This window comes from Pararge aegeria, chromosome 16 (genome assembly GCF_905163445.1).
Source record: "Pararge aegeria chromosome 16, ilParAegt1.1, whole genome shotgun sequence".
Taxonomy (NCBI): domain Eukaryota; kingdom Metazoa; phylum Arthropoda; class Insecta; order Lepidoptera; family Nymphalidae; genus Pararge; species Pararge aegeria.
Genome location: NC_053195.1, coordinates 9,110,994 through 9,136,147, shown reverse-complemented (window position 1 = coordinate 9,136,147; position 25,154 = coordinate 9,110,994). Strand labels below are relative to the sequence as shown.

At 36.1% G+C, this 25,154-nt stretch overlaps 4 protein-coding genes across 4 annotated transcripts; 3 read left to right on the top strand and 1 right to left on the bottom strand.

Moving 5' to 3' along the window:
- Positions 1-81: 81 nt before the first annotated feature.
- Positions 82-851, top strand: LOC120630501 (predicted GPI-anchored protein 58). Its single transcript, XM_039899750.1, has 2 exons — positions 82-99; positions 192-851. Exons 1-2 carry the CDS (start codon positions 82-84, stop codon positions 849-851), a joined length of 678 nt encoding a protein of 225 aa, XP_039755684.1.
- Positions 852-1,655: 804 nt separating this feature from the next.
- LOC120630503 (F-box/LRR-repeat protein 17-like) lies at positions 1,656-2,272 on the bottom strand. Its single transcript, XM_039899752.1, has 2 exons — positions 2,215-2,272; positions 1,656-2,123 (listed from the first exon to the last, which is right to left on the bottom strand). Exons 1-2 carry the CDS (start codon positions 2,230-2,232, stop codon positions 1,656-1,658), a joined length of 486 nt encoding a protein of 161 aa, XP_039755686.1. The 5' UTR covers positions 2,233-2,272.
- Positions 2,273-4,135: 1,863 nt separating this feature from the next.
- Positions 4,136-4,834, top strand: LOC120630504 (cuticle protein 16.5-like). Its single transcript, XM_039899753.1, has 2 exons — positions 4,136-4,191; positions 4,514-4,834. The coding sequence occupies exons 1-2, from the start codon at positions 4,174-4,176 to the stop codon at positions 4,832-4,834; spliced, it is 339 nt and encodes a 112-aa protein (XP_039755687.1). The 5' UTR covers positions 4,136-4,173.
- Positions 4,835-13,634: 8,800 nt separating this feature from the next.
- On the top strand, positions 13,635-20,816 carry LOC120630505 (larval/pupal cuticle protein H1C). The gene is made up of 3 exons (XM_039899754.1): positions 13,635-13,689; positions 19,723-19,914; positions 20,625-20,816. Exons 1-3 carry the CDS (start codon positions 13,678-13,680, stop codon positions 20,715-20,717), a joined length of 297 nt encoding a protein of 98 aa, XP_039755688.1. The 5' UTR covers positions 13,635-13,677; the 3' UTR covers positions 20,718-20,816.
- The last annotated feature ends 4,338 nt before the right edge of the window (positions 20,817-25,154 follow it).

Here is a 25,154-nt window from a genome sequence, read left to right as displayed (position 1 = left end):
AGTATATAACGACCTGTGACACATTCATCAAAATACTTCTATATTCCCACTTGACTAATCAAGTCGTGAACCGACAAAAATATGTCGCTACTGAGATTAGTAAGTGAAATGATCATGGAAACGCAATTTATGCTAATTCCCTTTGATTATAATTTTATTTGTATTCTATTAACAATGTTTTTTGATTGCAGGTCGTTTCCACCATCGCCATTATAGCTAGCTGTGAAGCTAGCGGGTTTGGCCACGTCGTACCGGCAATAAAATCAACATCAGTCGTGCGATACGCACCTTTCTACAGCTTCCCTAATGGAGTGCGGTCAATTCACGCAGTCCTACCAGCAGTGGCCCCAGTAGCCCCAGTTGTTCGAGCTTTTGCTCCAGCGCCTTTGTTACCAGCGCCAGTAGCTGCTCCGGTTTTGCCAGCACCTCCACCACTGTTTCCAGCTCGTGTATTGCCAGCGCCTGCTTTCCCTGCTCCAGTTTTCCGTACTCCATTTATACCAGCACCAATTCCAGTACCATTACCAGCTCCAGTTTTTGCGCCCGCACCAGTGTTTCCACATAGTATTCCTGCGGCCGCTCCTGTTTATCCTGCATTCCCTAGATTTGGCCCTATTCCTACTTTGTCTGCGGCACAGTTCTATGCTAGACCTGTGCCAGCAGTATCTACTGTGCCTTTTTCACCTATTGTTAGAGCTGTCGCTCCTGCAGTGTTACCAGCTCCAGCGCCAGTATATCCTGCCCCAGTGTTTGCACCTTCACCTTATGGCCTAACAAGAACTGTAGCCTACCCAGCTCCTGCACCCTTTTTACCTGCCCCTTTAATAAAACATGCACAAGCGTGGAAATGACTCTAGTCCAATCAATAACTTATAGTTAGTCATAAGAGTTGTTATCTGAGATGTAGATGTATTTTGTTATTTTTTTATACAGGCCAATTTTATACTTTTACAAAAATAAAATAATTAATTTGACAGTATTTAATTTTTATTCCCTTTTTTTTAAAACTCAATAATGGAGCTAGAGTTAAAATTATACTAAACATACAGTAAAATAAGAAATAGCTGTTCTTTATAATATAAAAGTATAAAATATTGAGAAACACAAGATCAGCACACGATGAAATAGGTAGTAGGTGGTTTCAGCCATGGCTAGTTGCCATGCGTACCGTTACCATGTTACGCATGGCTAGGAGTACAAAAGATCTTGAAAGGTCGAAGTCAATCCGCTGAAGCTGGCCCCACCATAAGATAGATAGATACCATGCTACCGTCAAAGACGCCATCGCCATCGATCGCCAAACGATGAAGCCTTCGGATTAGGGGTACGGGCTTAATATAAATGCTCTACCCCTAGCATGCCAACCTGCTACAATCTAAGACTGCATCATCACTCCCAACCACGTAAGATTGCAGACAAGGCCTAGCTTGCAGCAGAATTATAAATACTTATACTAATTTACATTTGTAAATAACGATTATCTTCAATACAGGATATTATGTTTATTGATACTAAATATTAAAAAAAAAACACTAGAGCTCTTTACAAAAATATATTTTTCATAATTCGGTACATATAAAATAATATTATCGTGTAACAATCTAAGTCTAATAATAAGTCTTTTAGGAAGGAAGGTCTTTTAGTTTACTCTAAACCTATCGCACAAATGCTGGACCAACACCGAACGCTGCGCGAACTAAAGGTGCACCTGCTGCGTATGGGTAAGGAGCAGCATAGCCAGCTGGGCCAGCGAAGGGGCCAGGGTAAGCGTAAGGAGCGGCAGCGTACGGAGCAGCGGCGTATGGAGCAGCAGCGTATGGAGCAGTGGCGTATGGAGCAGCGGCGTAAGGAGCAGCTACGTATGATGCGGCTGCGAACGGAGCGGCAACAGCTGGTGCAACCCTAGCGGCTATTGGAGCGATGGGTGGGCCGAAAGCGGCGGCATACGGTGCGGCAAGTGGACCAGCGTAATACGGGCCAATGGCCTTACTTTCAACGCTGACTTGGGATGCATATGGAGGAACGTTTTGCGGTACTGCATGTGCATATCCGACGTGAGCTTGTGCAACCAATGGAGCACTGCATTCAGCGCTGATGGTGAAAGCTGCAGCGATGAGTACGATCTGTGGAACAAACAATTGAATTCATTAGTATTTAGGCAGCAAGTTATCAAATTTAAGTAAATTGGAAGTTGTGTCGATTAATAAAACTTACAGATTTAAGGGAAAACATTTTGCTTGATTCAGAAGTGGACCTTCCTTATTGAAAAGAGGATGTATAGTGTGACGAATGAGAAAGAGTTAATGCCTTTTATACGTTGTTTATTGTGATTCAGATTACGTACAACAATGTTTACATTTTGACACATTGCGGTCGATCGATTTGGATTCAAAGGATCACTTGGGGAAATGGAGCACTTGGTTAACTTTTTTTTGTTGCGAAATTTTTGTGTAAATCCAGTTAAGTAGAGTTTGCAGTGTGCACACCATACTAATTTTGATTCCGTTTGAATGCGCTTACAACTTCGATGTGCAACTACATTTAAATCTTCATTTCCATGTTACATTCTTAACAGGTCTGATTAATGAGTAATTACCAGTACCATGAAAGCAGGAGAATGTATAAAATCGGAATTAGTAATTTTCTGGGTAAAATAGCAATACATATTATACAGAACCATGCGATGTGACAGCACTTTGACACCACTTTCGGGGTGCCGAATTCGAATCCCAGCACGAATTAGTAATATTACACCTCTAACTTTTTTAAGTTATGTGCGTTTTAATTACTAAAATATCACTTGCTTCGACGGTGAAGGAAAATGTTATGTTATCATAGGCGAGTGGAGTCCACCAATCCGCAAAGTAGACTACGGCCTTAACCCCTTCTCATTGCGGGTGAAGACACGTGCCCTGTAGTGGGCCGGTATGATACTATGATGATGCGAAGTAGATTGGAAACGATGATATTTTTAGATGAAATTAAAACTATTTCGCTATTTACTTTATCAATTTTAGTTAATTATACGTTACCGATAGATATACTTATACTATAACTATCTAAACGGTTATAGGCCTAGTGGTCAACCCTCCAGTCTCCTTATCGGTGGGACCAATATAAACATCGCAGGCACCTCTCTAACTTATCTATGTGCGTTTAAAGAAATTAAATATCACTTGTTTTAACGCTTGTAAATATGATCAGAAAAACTTGCAGGCTTGTCAGTTCTTCTTACTGTTCTCGAAAGCGTGTGAAGTCTACCCATCGCACTTGCACAGTAGAATACGGCCCTTCTCATTATATTAGAGGAAACCCGTATCAAGAAAAGGGCTGTTAATTTGTTGTTATTGATGACATTTTGTTGTTGTTTGTCCGTTTTTAAACTAAAAAGTACCGACGTTTCTGTTTATGGTCACTTTAATCTCTAAATATTACTTAAATTAACTAGGATTTACGTGGGGCCAGTAGTAAATCCATAAATTGGAACACCACCTGCCTATCTCCGCCAGAGTTAGGTTAGGTGTTAGCCCCTGCACTTTGGAGAGCACACTAAGCTTTGGTGCCAAGTAATATTACTAATATGATGAGTTAATAATTGTTAAAGTTAACCAGCCCACAACGGGCAGCGTGATGGGTCTACATTATAAAATCCTTTCCTACGGGAGTGGCGCTAGTAGGCAGCATAAGGACGTTTACACGGCTGAGTATAAAAAATTGATATTATATTGGCATTGATAGTTCACGGCCCTTAGTGTTTTCTCGGTAGATGGGGCGCATTACATAATTCTCTAAAAGATGACATTTTAATTGTAAAAAAAAACATGGTAGATACTAACCAACAATAGCAATACACCTCCAAATCAATTTTCCCTATATAATAGGAGAAATTTGGCAATATCTAGGAAGCGATTTTCCCTTTTGTTTGTTACATAACCAACGGTGAAACCGATGTGCCCAGAGTCTAAATTAGAATGCACCGCCCGTCAGCAGAGTCTGGGTCAAAAATCGTGGTGCCAACGATGTCCTGCGCATTAACTGCGTATGTATGCACCGTACGTGCTGTTGCCCAATGAAGTGGACACTTGGTATATAATATGAAGGAACCCTAAAGACGACACAGTCCATCGAGTTCTTTCTTGTAATCACTCGTGAGCAGTCACCAAATCAAGCAAAATGATCGCCAAATTTGTCGTGAGTATTAACATAATTTCTACAATTGTAGACCTATTGAACTTTCATTTTGTTTACACGAAAACATGATCATCCCCCATAAGCAAAACATTTAATAATTCAATACAAGTACAGACTATCAAAAAGTTTTCTTAAAACGATTAAAAAATTATTTTCCTTGCTTCAGTTACATATCATAAGAGTCATTTTTAGATAAAACAAAAATAAAAATGTTAGAAAAAAATCAAGCTTATTGATTGATAATATTAATTTTGATCTCGTAAATATTGGTCATTGTCTATAACATAACGATGTAAAAAACAAAAACAAAATATTTTTTCAGGCTTTCTTCGCTCTCACTATCGCCGCGACCAACGCTGGAGTGTTGCCGCTCGCTGCCGCACCAGCTGCCCTCGTAGCGCCAGCAGTAGCACCTGCAGCGTACGCCGTGGCTCCCTATGCCAGCTCCTACTCTGCCCATGCCGTAAACCACGCAGTGGCTGCCCCTGTCGTCGCTCCCGTTGCCGCTCCTTACGTTGCTGCTCCGGCAGCACAATACGTTGCTGCTCCAGCAGCACCGTACGTCGCCGCCCCAGCAGCACCTTACTTCGCGGCTCCCGCCCCCTACTTCGCTAGATACGCTTCCGCTCCCTACTACCTATAAACAAATTTCGGTGTGATCATTGCCCAGTGACTTGCTCAAAAATGCTGTGTTATCTTAATATATGTGTATATATTTTTATATTAATATAAATATCAATGATATAATACATGTTTTACACCAAAATTAATTTTTGTTTTCTAAAATCACAGAATTAAGAACATACAAAATCCTTATTCAGCCATAATGGTATACAGTGCATTGTATCCAAGGACAGTGAAAAGGCACCGCGCACGTCTCACTTTAGACCCGCGGAATGTTGCTAGCTCGCAAACTTTATCCCATTTTATAGTAAAAGTTTATAACATTAGAGGAAAAATAATTACTGTCAACTGCTAATTGGTATGAAATGACTAACCGACTATTCGAGAAACACTACTAAAGTGGAATTAGTACCTTAATGACAAGGTTGCTTGGAAGCATCTGGCTCCGCTTTCATCTCTCACAAGATAGAAAAATGAATTTTAAAATGTAAAATGTAAATTGTTAATGTTGGAAAAGAGCAACTGCTGAGTTTCTTGCCGGCTTCTTCTCGGTAGAATCTGCCTTCCGAACCGGTGGTAGAGTCACTACACACAGACAGACTTGACGTTTCAAAAGTGCTTATATTAGGCCTACTTGAAATAAATGAATTTTGAATTTTTGAATGGTTTTTGATGCTTCAATATTAGTCGTGTGCACGGTTTCTGTATGTTATTCATTCTGGTCTATAATGATTTATCTATTTATAATATTATATTGCTGTGAATGATCAATATTTATAGATTTTAACATGCATCATTAATTTTTAGTTTATACTGTGGCAATGAATGTCTAATTTTAGGTACCTAAAAATACTAAGCATCTATACCAAAATGCGGTTCAAACAAAAGAGACAATTAATAAATCGTTACTCTTTTTCACGGCGAAAAAAGATATTTAAGTAAGATTCTTGGGGAAATAATATTTATAAGTTTACGCGCTTTTATGTATTCATAGGTATTTATCTAAATATATTCAGATAACTGATAAATATAATCCGGTCAATTCGGGCTTTTAATTCAACTAGCTATATCGAAGATTTAAAATGGTCTAATATAGTAGAACTTCTTTGACTGCATTGATGTACACCTGTGCATCTCAACACTCTCTAATATCAGACATTCACAGTGCATAAAGGTTACATAATATACATTTAAGTTAAAACAGCAACATTTAAAAGGCTATATGTCAGAAATATACATAAAAGTTATCTGAACGCAGTTAAAATATTGGCTTTAAAGTTTATGATATGAAATGATAAAATCAGCTGACCGCAGATTAGTGTCATTGAAACAAGCTGCCCTCGCTTACCACATATGCTTGCGGGAAAAACAGATTAGATTTTGGATAGATACGAGTATATTCATAGACGTACAAGTATGGCTATCCAAGGACTGGACCGGGAATATCTTAACATCCGATTTTGTTTGTGTGATTTTTTTTTTCATCATCATCATCATTAGCAAAATTTCTATATATATGCTCCTGCACAGGTTAATACATATACGAGTAAATAGTAATACTACTTGGTACCATCTTAGACTGCATCGTCACTTACCACCTGTGTCAAGGGCTAACTAGTGAAAGAATTAAAAAAAGATAAAAACATGCATCCACTACTGCTCACAGGACTCTTTAAAACAGTATTAACTATTTCTGTGGTCGGGTTTCATAACCAGTCGAATCCTGCCACCTGCTGAAAGTCGTCTCTCCACAAAGTCTGGCGCACCTCTACGTGTGCACCGCACCGTCCGTATCTCAACTTAACTCCGTTAGTCATGACGAGAGGTCTGCTCGAGCCTCTTTTGACACGAACTTCCAGCGGTTCTCTAAAGAAATACATTAACCCAAAGAGCCACATCAGTTACATTGTTTCAATATTTTTCTATTTTTTGCACAGAATTTAAGTTTAGTCTGAAATCGTAGCCCGCTACTAGGATGGTTGCGAGCTACAATTTTATTTCTTTACAACATGTTAATAGCCACAAAAAACTATATTAAATATTATAATCATTTCTTTAAGTCTAGTATTAGTTATAATATAACCTAACCTGCTACCTATTATTTGGATCATCCCTTTACGAATGTATGGGTACAGGTAATTAATGTACCCGTATGGTGATTTGAGTGTATATTAGAAACGATGGGGCAAAACATTTGTCGCATTACAACATTTGTTGTTTTGACAAAGCGTTGTCATAATAATAATAATAATAAATATTTATTGACCAAAATAAATTAATTACAATATACTACACCAAGAGGACAGGGAAAAAGAAAAAAAGTATATAATAATTTAGGCGTATGTTGCTTCGTTGTGGTCAACGGATCACCTTCTCAGCTCTGTGCCGCAGCACCATGGCAGTAAATGCCAAGGAATACTACAACGCTGAATTTCGGTAAGGACCAACTCTAAAATATAACGCCTGCTGTATCAGGAGTTCAAAACACACCGCTTAAAATAAATCAATTTAAATACACCTCCGTATTTCTCGAAGACTGCGTATCTCTCAAGAAATTCCAACAGACGCATATTATAACCACTCACCCACGTGACCGGTTTGAGTCAGATGCCCCGGGCGGAAAAATTAAATGAAACCTTCGGTCTACTCTGGAATTAATGTTATCTATTGTTAATGTTTATGTTATATAATGAATTAATGTTATATATTGCGTTGTATATAGAATTTGTTAAAAGAAACTACTTTAACAGTATAGTAATTAAATAAATCATATTTTTTGTGTTTAATATATACATATTTTGGAGGCCTTTTATTATCATAATTATTTAAACTTAATTAACTCTATAGTTAGTGTTTCAAATAATGAGAGCATTGAACAAAATAGTAACTGAGTAATTCTAGTTACTCTACTGCAAAGAACAAAAGTTTGATTAATAAATTGCTTTAATTTTAAAGAAAGCACTTTTGATTCGTCACAATAATTGTATACATTCCGATGAGATAGTATACATAAGAATTATTTAAAGGTATATCTAAAATTTACTCCTTATATGATACGGTGATATTATTTAATTATGTTAGTTAAATCCTACAAAGTAAAAAAAAAACTTTTGAAAGCATTTTTTTAGTAACTTAAAATTTAGTTGTTGCCCGGGTTATTTGTACGCGTTTTTTCACGTGGGAACCGTTGGTTGTTCTGGGATGAAAAGAACTTTGATCTACGTAGTAAGTACTCTACGTCAAAAATCTCCGTGATTGGTTTCTTACTTATGGTGTGAAGGAAGGAAAATGAAACAACCAAACTCATTTGTGTAATTAGTAAGGATTGTACTCAGACGAATTCGCTGGCTTAAGATGTTCTATCAATGTAAGTAACTTATATGTAAGAACTGGTATTTCCCAAAATATAATGGACTCGGTCAATCTCTACCCAATAATTACACTGTAGTCCAAAGTCGATAGTATTTACTTGGAATAGGTAACAACCGAAACAACTTACAAGTAAGCAATTTTCATGAAGGTGATATAAATTTTAGTTAGCTTACCGACAATAATGAGACATTATGTAGTTGGATCGAATGTCTTTGGTTTTCGAAATTGAAACACACATTTTTGGCGCCCTTATGGTGTAGCGTTTAAAGGCTTTAAACCCGAGTCCAATCTCCGGAACGAGCAATTTGGAAATATATAGTTTCCTTTAATTTTTTAGTCTGGTCTGGTGTACAAAGACCGCCAAGCGATTTAGCGCTTCGATACGATGTCGCGTAGAAACCCATTATGTTGTTATACCGGTTTAATATAACTGACATTACCCCTAATAGGTTAGTCCGTTAAAATCTTAGAATGCATCATCACTTACCAAAAGATGAGATTGCAGTCAAGGGCTAACTTGTTGTTGGATAAAAAAAAATCACGTATGTAGGTTATCCAGTCGCTAACAGAATACGTTCTTGTTCTGTCAGAATGTGTATTAAAAATATAATTAGTTGCCCTATCCTACTAAGAATAATATAAATTAAAAAAAATAGAACAGGATAAATTTTAAGAAATATTGATTTTATCTTTATTTAAATAGTACACGTTCGCATCGTATTTATATTGGACTTCTTGTTTTGTGATCACTATATACCCTACTTGAAATAACGTTAGACAGACTTCTTTGTAATGGCTAAAAGCTTAGGTTCTTGTAAATTAAATAATGGGTATTCTACTATAGTGTTAGTTCATTATCATCAAAATAATTACAAAATACCGAGAAAGAAGTGCCGCCAAGCGATTAAGCGCTCTGGTTAGATGTCGTGTAGAAACCGATTAGTGATAATATGATTTCTAACTACCATACTCCATAATAAATTAGCCTGCTACCATCTTAGACTGTATAATCACTTACCATCAGGTGAGATTGCAGTCAAGTCCGTCTGATGGGCATAGAGCTACCCACTCATAGCAGAGGAAATTGTAGAGCATAGGGCGATCGCACGGCTCCTATCCAAAATATTCATCACGTATTGTAAGTTAACAAACAATTGTGGGACAATTGCTTGTTAACTTAAGCAGCAGCATAATTCCTTTAATATATCAATCGTTCAAAGTATCAAAACAGATCGATCGTTGTATACAGCTTTATGCACTCTATATTCGAATTAAAAATAACTTCGTTTAAACACCCAAGTGTTCGAAGTACTGTTAAACACATATTACTTAGACTTCTAAATATTTTTTTTTCTTCATGCATCGGTTTATAAAGGACCAACTCGACTGTTTGATGGCCTGTGTGAGGCATGGGGTTAGACAACGCAAATTCCCTAATTTTGGAGTAACTAGGTACGATTTAATAAGTGGGTTCAGCTGCCAAATCATCTCAAATAAAAATGCCCAGCTTTAAAATAGCAGCTGCAAGAATATAAGCGGTCAACATTGCACAGAATGTTGACAATCAGTGTGGACATTCCTGGCGCCTATTGACCGCTATGGTCTTATAATTAGGAGGTCCCGGGTTCGATCCTTATCAGAGGCAATTTTAGAACTTATAATTTTCCCATTTCTTGTCTGGTGGGAAGCTTTAGCTGAGGCTAGCTTCCATAAAGTAGTAACAATTCGATAGGGGTGTAACAACAGGTTAGCCTGCTACCATTTTAAACTGCATTATCACTGACCACCAGATGAGATTGCAGTCAAGGGCTAAGTTGTAGGTCTATGTGAGGTGGATAAACTTGTGTTAGTTCCAACGAGTTACGTAAGTAAGTACCTACTCTATTTATGTTTGTATAAAAACTTCGTTGATTATTAAATTTTTCATAAAGACGATAAATAAATTAGCAGTTACTAAAAGTTAATTATTATCATACATTAGAGTTTTATGCATAATTGTGTCGAAAAATAGAACGTGATTTTTAAAGATGTAATAAAAATAAATTATTAGGTTTAAATAATTTGGGTCTATCGAAATGGCTATTCTGAAGCGGTGATAGCCTAGTGGCTAGTGGTTAGGACTTCGGCTTCACTTTCGGGGGACCGAGCTCGAATGGTTTGAAAAAAATGATGAAATGGCTATTCGAGACTTACTTATTCACATTCATAGCTTACACACCTCTCTAAAACAGCTCTCTATTTATAGCTTGAACCCGATCCGCTGATCTAAGGCGGGTTGGCAGGTTTCTATAAAGACAATTTTAGAGAAGAAACAGAACATTCATTAAGTTTGGAATTTGTAAAAAATAAAATGTTCATAAACAGGTTTATTTAAAGTAACTGTTTTCTTCTGGCCCGCGCATGTGTTTTATTAAGATAAGATTGGTTTGTTGATAACAATTTTTTTTTTTTAATTCCATCTGAGACGATCTGTCCTGGATGTCCACATCAGTCATAGCTATGGAATTATCTTTCTCTACAAAATCTTTACGAAATTGAAGTTGTCCGGCTAAACATATGAATGAAACAAAGAAACAGGAACTCCTCCTCATTCAAATTCATTTATTTCAAGTAGGCCTACTTTATAAGCACTTTTGAAACGTCAAGTAAGTATGTTTTTAGTGACTCTACCACCGGTTCGGAAAGCAGATTCTACGGAGAAGAGCCGGCAAGGAACTCAGTAATTGCTGTTTTTTTTTCTTTCTTCTTTCATTTATAATATTACCAGCTGTTGCCCGCGTTCTTCGTCCGAGTTTATAACAGTTTTTCCCAAATCCCGTGGAAACCGTTTGTTTTCAGACATAAGAAGACTACGTTACTCTCTGAGCTTTTGAATAACACTATGACAAAAATAAAGTTAATGGGTTGCTTAGTTAGGGCGCTTAACAAGGACATACAAACAAACAAACATACTCTCTCATTTATTTAGTAGGTATAGAAATCTATCTTAGTACGTTTTTATTTACGAATTATTTACAATTTAGAGTGAATATATTTTTATGCAAATCAATGGTGCCAACTCTGTTGTATATAAATCTCTTAAAGTAAACTAAATTCACAAGTGTAAAAGTGAAGCTATCTTTATTCCACTGCATCCGCGTAAAATTGATAATCAATCCAATCCAAAAAATTCCGATCAGAGAATGAGTTAGTAGAGTTATCCTTATCAATAGAAAACGAAGTAATTGGACGTAGTTTAACGACCACCTTACAATGAGCTAGATTTAAGAAATTGCGATTTATTAGTAGGAGAGCTTTTGAGCTGGTCCAGGAAAGGGCTACTGCCACGCTTATTTCTACCGCCTAGCAGCATTGCTGTATTCCGGTCTAAACTGCATGGTTACCGGCGTAATTACAGGTACCTACATGTCACTTAACACCTATGTTTCGTGTGACATAGGGCGACACTTTGTAGGACGACGTGTTTCTCGCATGCCCTGCGAAGTATCGCTCTGTTTATGCGATGGTTGGTTGGTTGGTTGGATGACGATGGTTTTCCACTTAACATCATGTGGACTATCTGCTTGGACCGCGACACTTTCAATGAATATTTTATACCATTTTGTATTACCTGAAAATTCTGAAGACGAACTAAGAGACAATTCTTTGCAGATAAATAAACGAAATAGTATACTTATCTTTATCATTTTCTGCGAGTATCACTATGAGTTCAAAATTCAATACACTTTTAGTAATATATAAAAAAGAGGTGTTATATCATATCCGTGAATCTTCATTTCTAAACGAAATTACTTTATATTGCCTTGATTTAATGTTATCAAAGTGTGCATAAATAATTGTATATAATATGTACATAATAAAACAATGACAATGATGTAATAAACAGGTGGTGTTACAAAGATTCAATAAATATTTTATAAGAAGGCAGTTGTGTTATTCAGAACTCCAGAATGTGGTTATTTAGAAAGGCGTAATTTGTGAAACTTGAAATTGTGAAATCAAATTCAAAGGTTTCTTAGGATTTAAATATATTTAATATTATAAGGAACTAGCAGTCCCTTCAGCGCACAACTAACTGATAAGTATATTTGTCCTATAATATCTTTCATTATACGACCTTAACCTTTTTATGGTCATAAATTAGTGTCATCTGCATATCGTCTGCGAAAGGTACGGTGTCATTTGTGGGATTGAGTATACGCTTTTATAATATGACTCCTAAGGTGATTTTGGACCTGCCAATGCATAAGTTTAAAGAATTTGTTAAAACACATTTATTACAGCGAGGTTACTATACAATTGATGAATTTCTTAATGACAAGGTTGCTTAGAAGCATCCGGCTCCGCTTTCATCTCTCACAAGATAGAAAAATGAATATTAAAATGTAAATTGTTGATGTTGGAAAAGACTGCTGAGTTTCTTGTCCGCTTCTTCTCGGTAGAATCTGCCTTCCGAACCGGTGGTAGAGGCACTACAAACAGACAGACTTGACGTTTCAAAAGTACTTATATTAGGCTTACTTGAAAAAAATTATAACTTTTATTTATTTATTTAAGTAATAATACATATAGATGGAAATAATAATTACAAACTAAAATTAATATTTATAATAAATATAAGCCGTCTAACTGTTCACTTATGGGCATGGTACCCAAAATGCTGGCGCTATTGCCCCTTTGTATAGGTAGACTCAATAAATTAATTAAGAAATAAATTAATTTTGAATTTTTAATTTGAATTTGACCTACCGCGTTGCAGTGTCTGCCCGTTGCCCGACTTCTAGTTGATAATAAATAACCTATACAATTTCTCAAAAATTTGGCAGTCGAATGAAAACCAGATTCTTCATGCGTCCGGTAGCTGTTCCAGAGCTTAGCGCCTTTTTTTATACTAGATAGGCTTGCGCTTGACGTCTCTCATGCCTTATTGGAAGCAATGATTCGTTCTAAGTCACACGTGATATATATCTATATATAAGTAATAAGTTAATACTATATAAAAAAAACCTAAATGTTTTCAAATGACAAAGTGGGATGGTGATAACAAAAAGAACAACCGGGTAAGTTTGTTATGGGCTTTTTCTTAGACCAGGCCGCGTTTGGAACCCTCGTAGCTTTAGTTTTAAGTTTACGAATATAGTATCGCCATCACTACTCGCTACTATGTAAAAATTTTGTATGTAATCAACGCGTCCATAGTACCATTAATGTGCCTATTTGAATAAAGAAATATTTGACTTTGACTTTGAGTAAATCCAAGATGAGAAATTAATAAAAATAAGTTCAATAACAACTGTTTCGCATGCCTGTACTAACATATTATCTAGATCAAGTGATATAGATGACCTAGGCCTAGCAGTAGGGTTAGACAGATTTGGCCGAGTTATGTGTCTAAGCACTATAAAAGACCCGTAGTTAGAGCCCTTTACCACATTCGTTATCAAATACTTAACCGCCTTCAACCAACCCAACAAACCCACCCCTATCACCATGTACAAACTGGTAAGAATAAAATTAATCAATCACATACATATCTTATTAAAATCAGTTTTTATTCTATATTCAAAAACGAAAAAAAGGTGATAAAATATTTTTTTAAATATGTTTTCGCTCATGCCTTAGCCAAATTTATAAAAACAGTTTTTTTCTATATTATTATAGTTATTTTGCTCTATCTATTTAAGTTTCTTTTTTCAAATATTCTTTCTAGTTTTTTTGTTTGGCTTCGTACTTATTGTTGTTTGTACCGACTGTAATTAACTTATTTTGGTTCGGTTAGGTATTCAAAAATCTGCTTCTTATTTTAAGAACTGAGGTTAAAGCGCAAAGACATAGCGCTCGTACTGCCCTAAATTATATTGTGATGATTAGAAGGTCATACTGCCAGAGAAAGCTAATCATTAAATAACAATTCATATAAGTTTAAGCAATTTTTTTTTCTCGGTTTATCACAAAAAATATGTTTTTATTAATATTTTTTGCATTGTTATTATATTATTGAGCAAAGCGTGAACTCTGTATTCATAGAAATAATGTGAATTTATTTCACTGAGATACACTTAATAGCTTTTATGAATAGGTATATAAACGTAATTAAAAATAAAATGATGATGGATTGAGAAGGAATGTTTTCATTCACCTAGAGTCTAGGTATCCAGGTCCTCCAGATTAGACAAGGAATCCTTAGCAAAACGTTTTATGTATGTACCGTACCTAGGTACCTACTATTATATCTATCTTTCTAGCGTCTAATATATTGCCAACTACTGTAACGTATAATCTGGAATTCGGTATAAAGCGGTAATCATGGCCCTGCTCCAATTCTAGGGTCGGGCTTAAACATGACAGGTATTGTGTTTTGTGTTAAATAATTTTCAGTACCCGGAGATAGGAATCCCATATCTCGGAGAGCACGTGAAGTCGTGGGTCCCGGTTATTACCACTTAAAATTTTTACTTCATATCTCCGTTAAATTTGCACCGATTTCAGTATTTTTTTTTGACAGTGTGTACTGATAAAACTGTGTCATGTATTGTCTAATTTTAATGAAGATCTGATGAATATTGTCGGACATAATTCTTCAGAGATAACAGCAAGTCGCAAGGCATATGGCACTACGATCGAATGCATGCGTACCATCCCGCTAATATTATAAATGCGGAAGTTTGTGAGAATAGATGTATGGATGGATGGATGGATGTATGGATGGATAGATGGATGGATGTTTGTTACACTTTAACGCCACAACGAATGAACCGATTTGGCTAAAATTTGGCAAAGATACCTGCAATATACTCGTAGTCTGGAATAGCTCATAGGCTTATTTTTTCCCGGAAAAGCAAACAGCTTCTACAGGATAGCATCGCTATTTTTCCGCATTTGTCTTTCAAAATCGAATTTCGAGTGCTTCTCGGCTCACCTCTATACTTTCTACGGCACTCAGGATGGGAAGCCCTGGGCTAAGGTATAGGCTGATAGATATATATATATATATATATATATATATATATATATATATATATATATATATATATATATATATATATCAGCCGGCACCGATTAAGAGTACCTATACTCATGAGCACTATCATTTTCCAAGTGTCTTCAATATCGTGAAAGTGTTCGATAAACGAGGCTCGACTTTATTGACTAGAACTTGACATTCTCGTTAACGGCAACGACCTCGCGAGGCCAAGCTATCCGGTACGAAAATTGATACATTTTTTATTCAATTATATTACGATAATAGATCCCTCAACATGACGCTTGTGAAACAATTACTGTCTAAGATTGATGTTTTTACGTAGTAAAGCTTTCAGCTTAGATACTTTACCTATACCTTTCTGCGTGTGGTGTCATTGGGGTTCATTTGTCCGAAAATTTACTTCGAAAATGGAAACTTTTACTATGAAAGCTACTTAAATACTTCTAAAATAAAAGCTAAGTGGCTTTTAGGAATAATTGTGGTATCTCATGGTTCGATTTTTCACAACTAAGCCTTACACATATCTAACTAATACAGATTTACTAAACTCTTATTACCCTATTCCTAACCCTATCTTGGACAAAATATTAATTTAAAGTTTTATTTACTATGATACAGAAATAGGTTAACACGTATAGCCTTTGACGAAAATTCTGAGTTTAGTCATCTATTAAACACGGTAAATTAACGCGATTTTTAGTAAAAAATTCCTCCATAAAATATGTTCAATCTGTTATGTATTCCTAAGTAGCAGTCAAGATAGGTAGTTATAAGCTTATCAGATATTGCGCACGCGCCCAGGTCGTGATTGTCTACAGCCTTGTTAGAAGGGAAGTAGGTTCTTTATTTAGTGCATTAAACCCACGCTGGTTTTAGTGACGTATTATTTATTACACCTTATTATGATACTTGGACATTGTTATGCGGTTCATAGGTTTGTTTGCTAGTATCTAAAAATCTTTTACATGCCTGATCGAAATTTCAGTGTAAATCAGTCACGAAACTACTGAGCTCCAATATTCTTAAACCTAGTAAGGCTTTTGTAAAGTATTTTACTACGAATTTATTACATTGGCATTACAAAGCTGTTGATTGTGAAGCTGTAATACGAGTGTAAAAAGAAACTAAATGTGACATTTGACGTTTCAAATGGGGACAAAATTGAAATTGTTAGTTATAGTTGTAATATTGTTAAACACTTCTTTAGTGTTAATTATGAAGGACCGAACTTAAATGAAATAAGGTCGAATATTTTACTTCTTCATGTAAAAAGAATTATGAGTGCATGTTGTTTGTTTCGTAACAAACAAAATATTTTTTATTTTGCACATATTTTGTTAAAATGTAATGAATATTTACCTAAAGCTCTAGCCTGTAGTTAAAACCTGCAGTAAAATTTGGTAATTACTATTAATTTTAATACAGAATTTTGCCAGAATATTTCTTAGGCCAAGAGTTGTTTTTCTATAACAGCTATTTATGACACTGACATTAATATAACTCCATATATTAAGTACGGATATAACGTTCCATTTTATTTCTCTTAACATTGTGCGCCATAAATTATTCATTGAAAAACTCGAAAAGCTCATATACATACACTCTGTTTCAGATTGCGTTCCAAATAACACAGTCATGTAATATAAAATTTGGAGCGAAGGTAGGACTAGATTTTGAATAGGTCGCGTCACGCTGATGGTTACATGAAAATAAATGTAATTATTATGAGTAAGTGCCGAAAACTATATTATTTAGATACTAAAACTCACCAGACTAGACCAGTAAAAATTCAGAAATTATAATCAAATTGCCCCTGTCGAAAGTCGAACCAGGACTGTAACTTAATGATGTTTTTTTCAACGTTTAAATGGGGCGTAATAGGCTACATACAAGATTTAGTTTCCGGCATGTTACGTCACCTTGTTATGCTATTTCAGTCTGAATAAATCTAAATTAAGTTTTAGACGTCTTTTTCTCGTTTTAAAATTTTTTCTAATGGTTAATAAAAACTGTAGACTATTGAACTGCTTTCATTGTTAAAAGTACTCAGAAGGTCAGAATAAAATAAAGTAAGTACGATTTATATAAATCGCTTGAATGAAAGCATATTATACGTAATCTCCGTTATACTCGTATGTTATAGCTATTTCTCTTTAATTTAATTTTATAAATGCGAAAGTTTGTATGGATGTTTGTTTTTCAATTCTGGCTGAACTGAACTGATCTGGATGAAATTTACCGGGTAAAATATACATACGGTCACTGTGGGACAGATTTTATTATTAATATTCACAGAGCAATGGATCGGCCTCTTTTTTTGCGGAATGGTAGTTCAGGGATCAGAGAATAATATAGGCATACACATCTAAAATTTTTCACGCAAACGAAATCGCGGGCAACAAATAATTATGATGTATATTTTGATATTATGAAGACTTCACGTAAACTACTCCATACTAAACTCATTCGTGCCGATGCCGAATGAATAAATTCGACAGATTATCCGCTTCCCAATTTTAACAAATGACGTGTTTTACTACGATCAACAGGTTCAAAATTCATTTCCTGAGTCGGTTGATTTTTTTTATCGGGATATACCTAATCTATATAAATATATATGTATATATATATATATATATACTAAAGACTAAACTACCTTTTAATACTAAAATATAAAAGTTATACATATGCTGTAGCTTAGGTAGGTTTTGTAGGCATTACTAAGTTCTACAGCTTTTCTGTAGAACTCAATCATCGTTAATGTAGCGTTCCTAAGAAACGTTTTCGTCTTTATATTGGTGAAAGAATTTTCAAAATCGGTTCAGTAGATGCAGAGTTTTCCCCCGACAATCTCACAATCTCACAAACTAGTATATTTAGATAAAGAATACTTTATCCGTATAGATTTTTTTTAAGTCCATGTGTAATAATAAAAATCTGTCTAGGTGCGTGTTCGACGTGCACATGAAAGGGACTGTACCAAGGTACAATATGAAACACTAGGTTATTGGCGGTGCGCAACTCTTTGCTTTAGCAAGCTTAGGCCGTCGATGCAGGTTATTTTTACTAACATGTGATAAGCACCTATCGTTAAAACCCCCCGTGAGAGCCCATTGGAGCAGCGTGTCGGATAAATTCTGTAAAACCCTCCCTCCTATGAGAGAGCAGGCCAGTGCCCAGCATAGAGGCAAATGATGGTGATGAATTGTCAATTTGTAATAAAAATTACACGCTGGTGCTATCGATCGAGGCGAAACCTATTAAATTGTAAAGAAAAATATCAATAAGTAATAAAAATAACACACCAAATACTGACTAGAGCATTTCAAACACGCCGTGTTGTTGCTTGCTTGTAATTATTTCTTTAGCTATTGCTCCAGTTACCTCTTTCGAGTTATTGCGTTCACCATAAAGGACAAATGTGATTTACAATTTAGTGCATGTTCACATAAAACAAGCGATAGAGTGAGCAGTGAGGATAACCACTGGGGAGCAATTTCGAAAATATTTTCCACTTCCAACTTTTTAGCAGTTACTTACCTTAATATAACTAAGCATACACGAAATCAGTTATCCCTAATTAAATAATATTTTATTTATTTTGTACCAAAATTGTAATCAATAACTAAGAAAACTTTTTTTTTTCAGTGAAGAAAATTTGTTACGTGTTACCGTCATCATTTAACCTATCATTTAATCCGAAACATGGTCAAGAATAACGCACATTTTAAGCGCTGTTAAGCTTCATATATTTATTAAATACGAATAAATGTTGTTCGAACCCCATTTAGGAATACTTTTACCTTAAGTGATTAACGTATGATGTATGATCATAGAAATCTTATTAACATTGCCTTATTATTAAGACTTCTGTGTATGATAGACAATTGGAAACAGGGAATCAATAACGTTTTATTTATTTAATTTGAATACCTGTCATCATTCATTATAGCAATTATTTATTTAATTCGATATATGGTCAAGAATGTTTTTTCTGCGCTCTGAAACTTCAAAGATTTATTAAAATTAAATAAATATTGTTCCAACCCCAAATGGGGGATATAAGTATTCATAAATAGGAAAACTTATATCTTAAGTGACAATGTATGATGTATGATCATAGAAACGTTAATAACATTGCCTTGTTAGTGTCTATCAAACACAAGTCTTCTATGTATTTGATAGACACTAACAATTAGAAAAAGCGAAAAATAATCTAGGAAGTTATCTTTGAGATCAAAATTGTAGAGAATTTATTACCAACGTTTATATGTTTTATGATAATATAAAACGAAATAATTTTATTAAATACACTGAGATTTTATCAACTTAACCGTTTAAAAAAAATCAATCCCACGTTATTGTTTATATGCCCCCTTGAATCTTAAACACGGCCAATTCAACGCGCAATTTAACCTTCAGTATATCAGATAAGCTTAACAAAAGGGCATTGTGTAAGAAAAACTATTGTAATTCATTTTATTTCGCAGCAAAAATAGAAATATTCTATAAATTCTCTTTGTGATCTATAATAAAACGTAATCTTACAGGTCGTACTCGCCGCCCTTTTGGCCTACGCCTCCGCTGGCCTTATTTCCCCCATTGCCAGTCCGTGGGGTAATGCTGGTGCTTGGGGTCATGGACTCGTCGGCGCCCCTGCCGTGGTGAGCGCGCCCATCGTCAGTGCTCCCATCGTCAAGCAAGCGGTCCCAGTTGCCACCTCTTACGCTAACACTGTCAGAGTAAGCATTATAACATGAAAATTTTATACCACCTCGCTTATGTTATCCTAATACGTAGGTTACTCCGCACAGATCGCTACTAAACGATAAGGATGCTTTTATATTCTACATTCGCAAAAAATTCAGTTTCAAAAGTATGAGTATAAAAATATGTAAATGATTTCCGAAATGAATTATTACATCACATCATTATTACATCTTAAGACTGCAATGGAGCAATTCAATCTCTTCTTCAAGGATTTTCCGGCATTTGTCTACATGATTTTTATAAAATAAGTTTACGAAGTGGTGATGTTTAAATAGTCCGCCATCAATCTATCTAGCAAACAAAGCAGTATTTGACGCTCTTAACTGATATATGAGACACTTTTCCCAAATGAGCTTAGTAGTGGAAATTGTACTGTTTCTGGTGCCAGTTCTTTTCTTTAGTATTAAGTAGTCCCACTGCTGAATCCAAGCCTCCTCTGTTTTATCAGAGAGGGTTAATGAGATAAAGGCATTATGTTCTCAAGGGTGTGTGAAGTCTACCAATCCGCTCTTGGCCAGCGCTCGCGCCCAGACTACGGCCTTAAACCCTTCTTATTCTGAGAGAAGAGCCGTGCCCTGTAGTGGACCGGTAATGGGTTGATGATGATGATGAATTAAATAAAATTATATTTAAAAATATAATTTTATGATATATTATTTTATTATAAAATATAATTTTTAAGATTGCCGCACCCGCCGTTGCCGTCGCCGCTCCCGCACCTCTCGCCTACGCCGCCCACGGTCCCGTGGTCTCTTCTTATGGCCACGGCTGGTAGACAACCAGTTTGACACCCAGGCCACACCAGTAGAGCCTCGTCAAGATGCAACAGTCAATATTAAACTTATAACTTAAGACTCTACGAAAACTTTTTTTTGGACGAATGCAAAATTAAAATTCTATTTATTTTTCACAAAATTAATATAGTTTTATTGAAGCTTTCCATATTAAGCACCGTTATTTTGGAGAGCGAATCGGGCGTTTGTGACACAAAACAGTACACAAAACAGTAGAGGTAAGACTTGATCTTCCCTTTTGGGGATAACGAGATTTCGAGGGGAGAGAGGAGTTATGTCGGTTTTAAGAAATTATATGTCTTGATTTAACAGTGAAAGAAAAAATTGCGAGAAAACCTGCATGCCTGAGAATTCTCTAAAATGATCTCAGAGGCGTGCGTAGTCTACAAAACCGGACTTTGCCAGTGTGATCTTTGCAGGCAAAGCTCCTTGGCGGCAAAAATAAGCATGGCGGTTTTACTTACTCGGGTGAGTTCTGTCACAGAAAGCTAATATTTACTACCAAAACTGGAGTGTGTAAATCCCATTCAATGACGACGTATGCAACCAGTATTATATATGTAAAAATATAATGCTTAAGCGCCGTAAATACTCCGTTATTTTTAATGACTACGTTTTTGCGGAGCTTGCGTTTGAGACTCTGGGCCCATGGTCTTCGGACACGAAAATTTTTATTAACATCGCGTCCCGAAAATTAGTCCTTACGTCTGGTGACCCAAGAGCTGGCGCTTATTTAGCCCAACGGCTAAGTCTAGCAATTCAAAGGGGCAATAGCGCCAGCATTTTGGGTACCATGCCCATAAGTGAACAGTTAGACGGCTTATATTTATTATAAATATTAATTTTAGTTTGTAATTATTATTTCTCTAGAGAAATGTATTTTTCGTTAGTTTATTAATAAATGATATCCTTAGGAAACTCTAAATAATAATCAATTAAGATGGCGATAATGTTATAAGCATTTCGTAGCGAATTTGAAGTTTTTGGTACCACGCTACAATTCATTTTTCTGTGTACTTTGTAGCGCATTATTTGAACCTCAATAGACCCATAATAATAATGAAGTTGGAAAAAACAATGAATAATTTCCTCAGCCTTTTTAGGCTTAAAAGATTAATATATAAATAAGAGCATTGTTTCCATCATATCAACGTCCTTTTTTTTTGTCAGTCCGTAGAAGAATTAATGACACATTAAACATTAAAGTCGTTGTGGATAAACCGATATCCATATATGGGGCAGGCATTCCGCATACCAGTTAATGTGAGACCAGTGTTCACTTGCAGTGGTCACATATAAACCTAGAGTTGTGACAACTGTGACAAAAGCAAAGATTGTATGTCGATGAAAATACATATACGCATTAGCATATTATCAATTCGTAGCTTCTAATAAACCTCTGTCTTTGATCTGTAAATAGTTCATATAGACTTATAGGCGAGATAGAGAATTATGTTTATATAAAAATATGGAACAAAAAAATCAATGCGTAGTATCAGATCACTAATAGACATCTCGAAAATAAGCAATAAATTAAGGAACATTAATTAGGTCATATACACTAACTATGAATTTTGCATAGTTTCATTGTATTTGGAAAAAAAGACCTATGCCCAGCAGTAAACGCCCATTGGTTGACATTATGTTGATATAACTTTGTCTTATTAAGTCATCATGGCTTAATAAGACGATGTTATTACAAAATGAATAACCGATACTCATTTATATAGATGCACACATTGCATTACTGGCAATGTAGGTTTTATAGTTTTAATGTTCTAACCTCTTCAATTATGTTGTAGCAACTCTTGGGAATTACAAGAAAACAAAACCCACCCAGTTGTCCGGCGGCAAGCAGTGTAAACTGCTCAAGGCCCTAGTATAAACCTTAACATTTCGCTTTATAGATCACCTAAAAAGAAATAATCACCATTTCTCGACAGGCTCACATTACCCTACTACTTCCAGTGATTCGACATTTACCCCGATTTTTATGGAGCCTTAACTGGTTTAATGAGAAATGAAACTGGTATTATAAGTTGTAGAGCGACGGGCATCGTTCTTTCTTTGAACACATAAGATTTAAAATTTGAAATAAACTTTGTCGACTTTCCTGGTTCTGGTGAGCCCTGTTATCGTAAAATTGGGAGGTCCCGGGTTCGATTCCCGGCTGAGGCAATCTGGGAATTTAAACGTTTTCTTCAGTCTGATCTGGTGGGATGCTCTTAGGCTGTGGCTAGTTACAACCTTACCGACGAAGACTTGCCGCTTAGTGGTTTAGCGTTCCAGTACGATGCCGCGAAAAACCGATTAGGGTATGGGTTTAAACTGCCATACAGTTTAGTCCGCTACCATTTTAGAATGCATCATCACTTCACCATGACGTGAATTTGCAGACAATGGCTAATTGGTACCTAAATAAATTAAAAAAAAAAATATATTACTTTCCAAGTAATAAGTAAATCGGGTATGTTTGCATCTCACAACCAGATAACAAACTAAGTTTGTGAAGTCGGAATAGTTGCCGGTACGAATTTCACCAGTTGTTATATTTCATGTTACCTAAACTATAATTCCTTAGTACTAGTAGTTTATGATAGGTATAAAAAGTCAGTCATATGTAATTTTAAGAGATTTTTAAAGATTTTTCGTCACCAAAGCTATAATCGAACTCAAAACTTTTTAATTCAAATAGGTTTAGGCACATATTCTTAGGAACATCCCTATCCCTGTCCCTACTTAATATTATAAATGTCAATGTAAGTTTGTTTGTTACGCTTTCACGCAAAAACTACATAACCTCATGAAACTTTGTACCCATATTCTTGGAAGTGTTAGAAGTTCGGTTCTCTTGGGAGAGGGGATGAGTGTTTGACGATTTTACACCATAACTCCGACAAATTAAAACCGTTTTAAATAATTATTTTAGTACTATAGAGGTTATAATATGTGTTTAATTTTGCCCAAACTGTGGTTTGAGATAGAGGGCAGAACTCCTCAGCAGACAGCAGCAAACCTCTCATTTAAGACTTATCGATACTGAATACTTTAAATTTTTTTTAGATCAGAAAAAACAAAATCAAACGCAGACGAAGTCGCGGGCAACAGCTAGTTAATAAATATTTTTCCCTGAAGTAGTTGAGAGGAATTATTGATAACGACATTCGTCAGCCTGAAATAATGTAAGTTTAGCCTTAAAGTGATGGATAAATATTTTATACCGCTTAATAAACTTAAGTCAAAACTTGTTTCATGGGCAAAGGTATGCAGCGATACAACAAATTAATTTCATGCGATGCGTAAGGGCACATGTTGAACTTGACTTTTCATACATTTGGTACTTGGTATAAATATGCCTGTCGTCGGAAAGAAAGCATCAGTACACCTTTGTCGTTTATACCTGAACTAACACAGACCACGATGAACTCGCTGGTGGTGTTGTTTTCCATGATGGTGCTGGCCGCAGCCAAGCCAAGCTACCCAGCTATTATAAGCTACGCTGCACCAGCTATAGCGGTTGCTCCGGCCGCGATTTCACACCAGTCGAGAATAGATGTTAAATCATCACCAGCTATTCTTAAGACTGACATTGTTGCACCAGCTATCGCCCCAGCTGTAGTCGCTGCACCTATCGCGTACTCTGCTCCTCTTGCACTCGCTCCCGCAGCGGTATCATCCCAGTCCAGCATCGACATCAAGTCATCTCCAGCTTTAGTCAGCACGATCGCTGCGGGTCCACTTGCCTATAGCGCTCCGTTGGCTTATGGTGCTCCGCTAGCATACGGCGCCCCAATTGCATATGGGGCACCTCTCGCCGCTGCGTACAATCCAGCTATCTACACTGCAGCCATTGCCCCGGCAATCGCCCCGGCACTACTGAAGACTGTCGCTATCGCACCTGAGGCTGAATCAGCGCCCACCAGTGCTGCCTCTCCTGATGCTGCTCTGCCTGTTGCACCCACTGAAACCCCTGAAGTAGCTGCTGCTCGCGCTGCGCATCTTGAAGCTAAAGCTTTCGAAGAGGCTCATCAAATCCAGAAACGCTCGGCTGGTGTTTTTGCGACTTCCCCTGTGGTGGCTCCATATGCATCCCCAATCGTGACTAGCTACGCTTCATCGCCCATAATCTACTCATCACCAATAGGGGGCAGAATCTCTCCCCTTCCTACGACTTTCCTGACGGGAGCCTATGGAATCCCCCACTACTAAGTGCCATCACAGAAAAGAGGACTCTTCTCCTCAGTTCAGTGGAAATACGCCTTATCTTAGTTTAAATCGAAAATAAAAAAAATATGAAAAGAACGTGTTTTAATTTAAGATTTTTTTTTAATGATCTGAAGAATGAGTAGTAGGTATTGAGCCAAAAAAACTTCTAACCTACATAATTTATCAGGTGTAAATAAGCTAATTACGTTAAA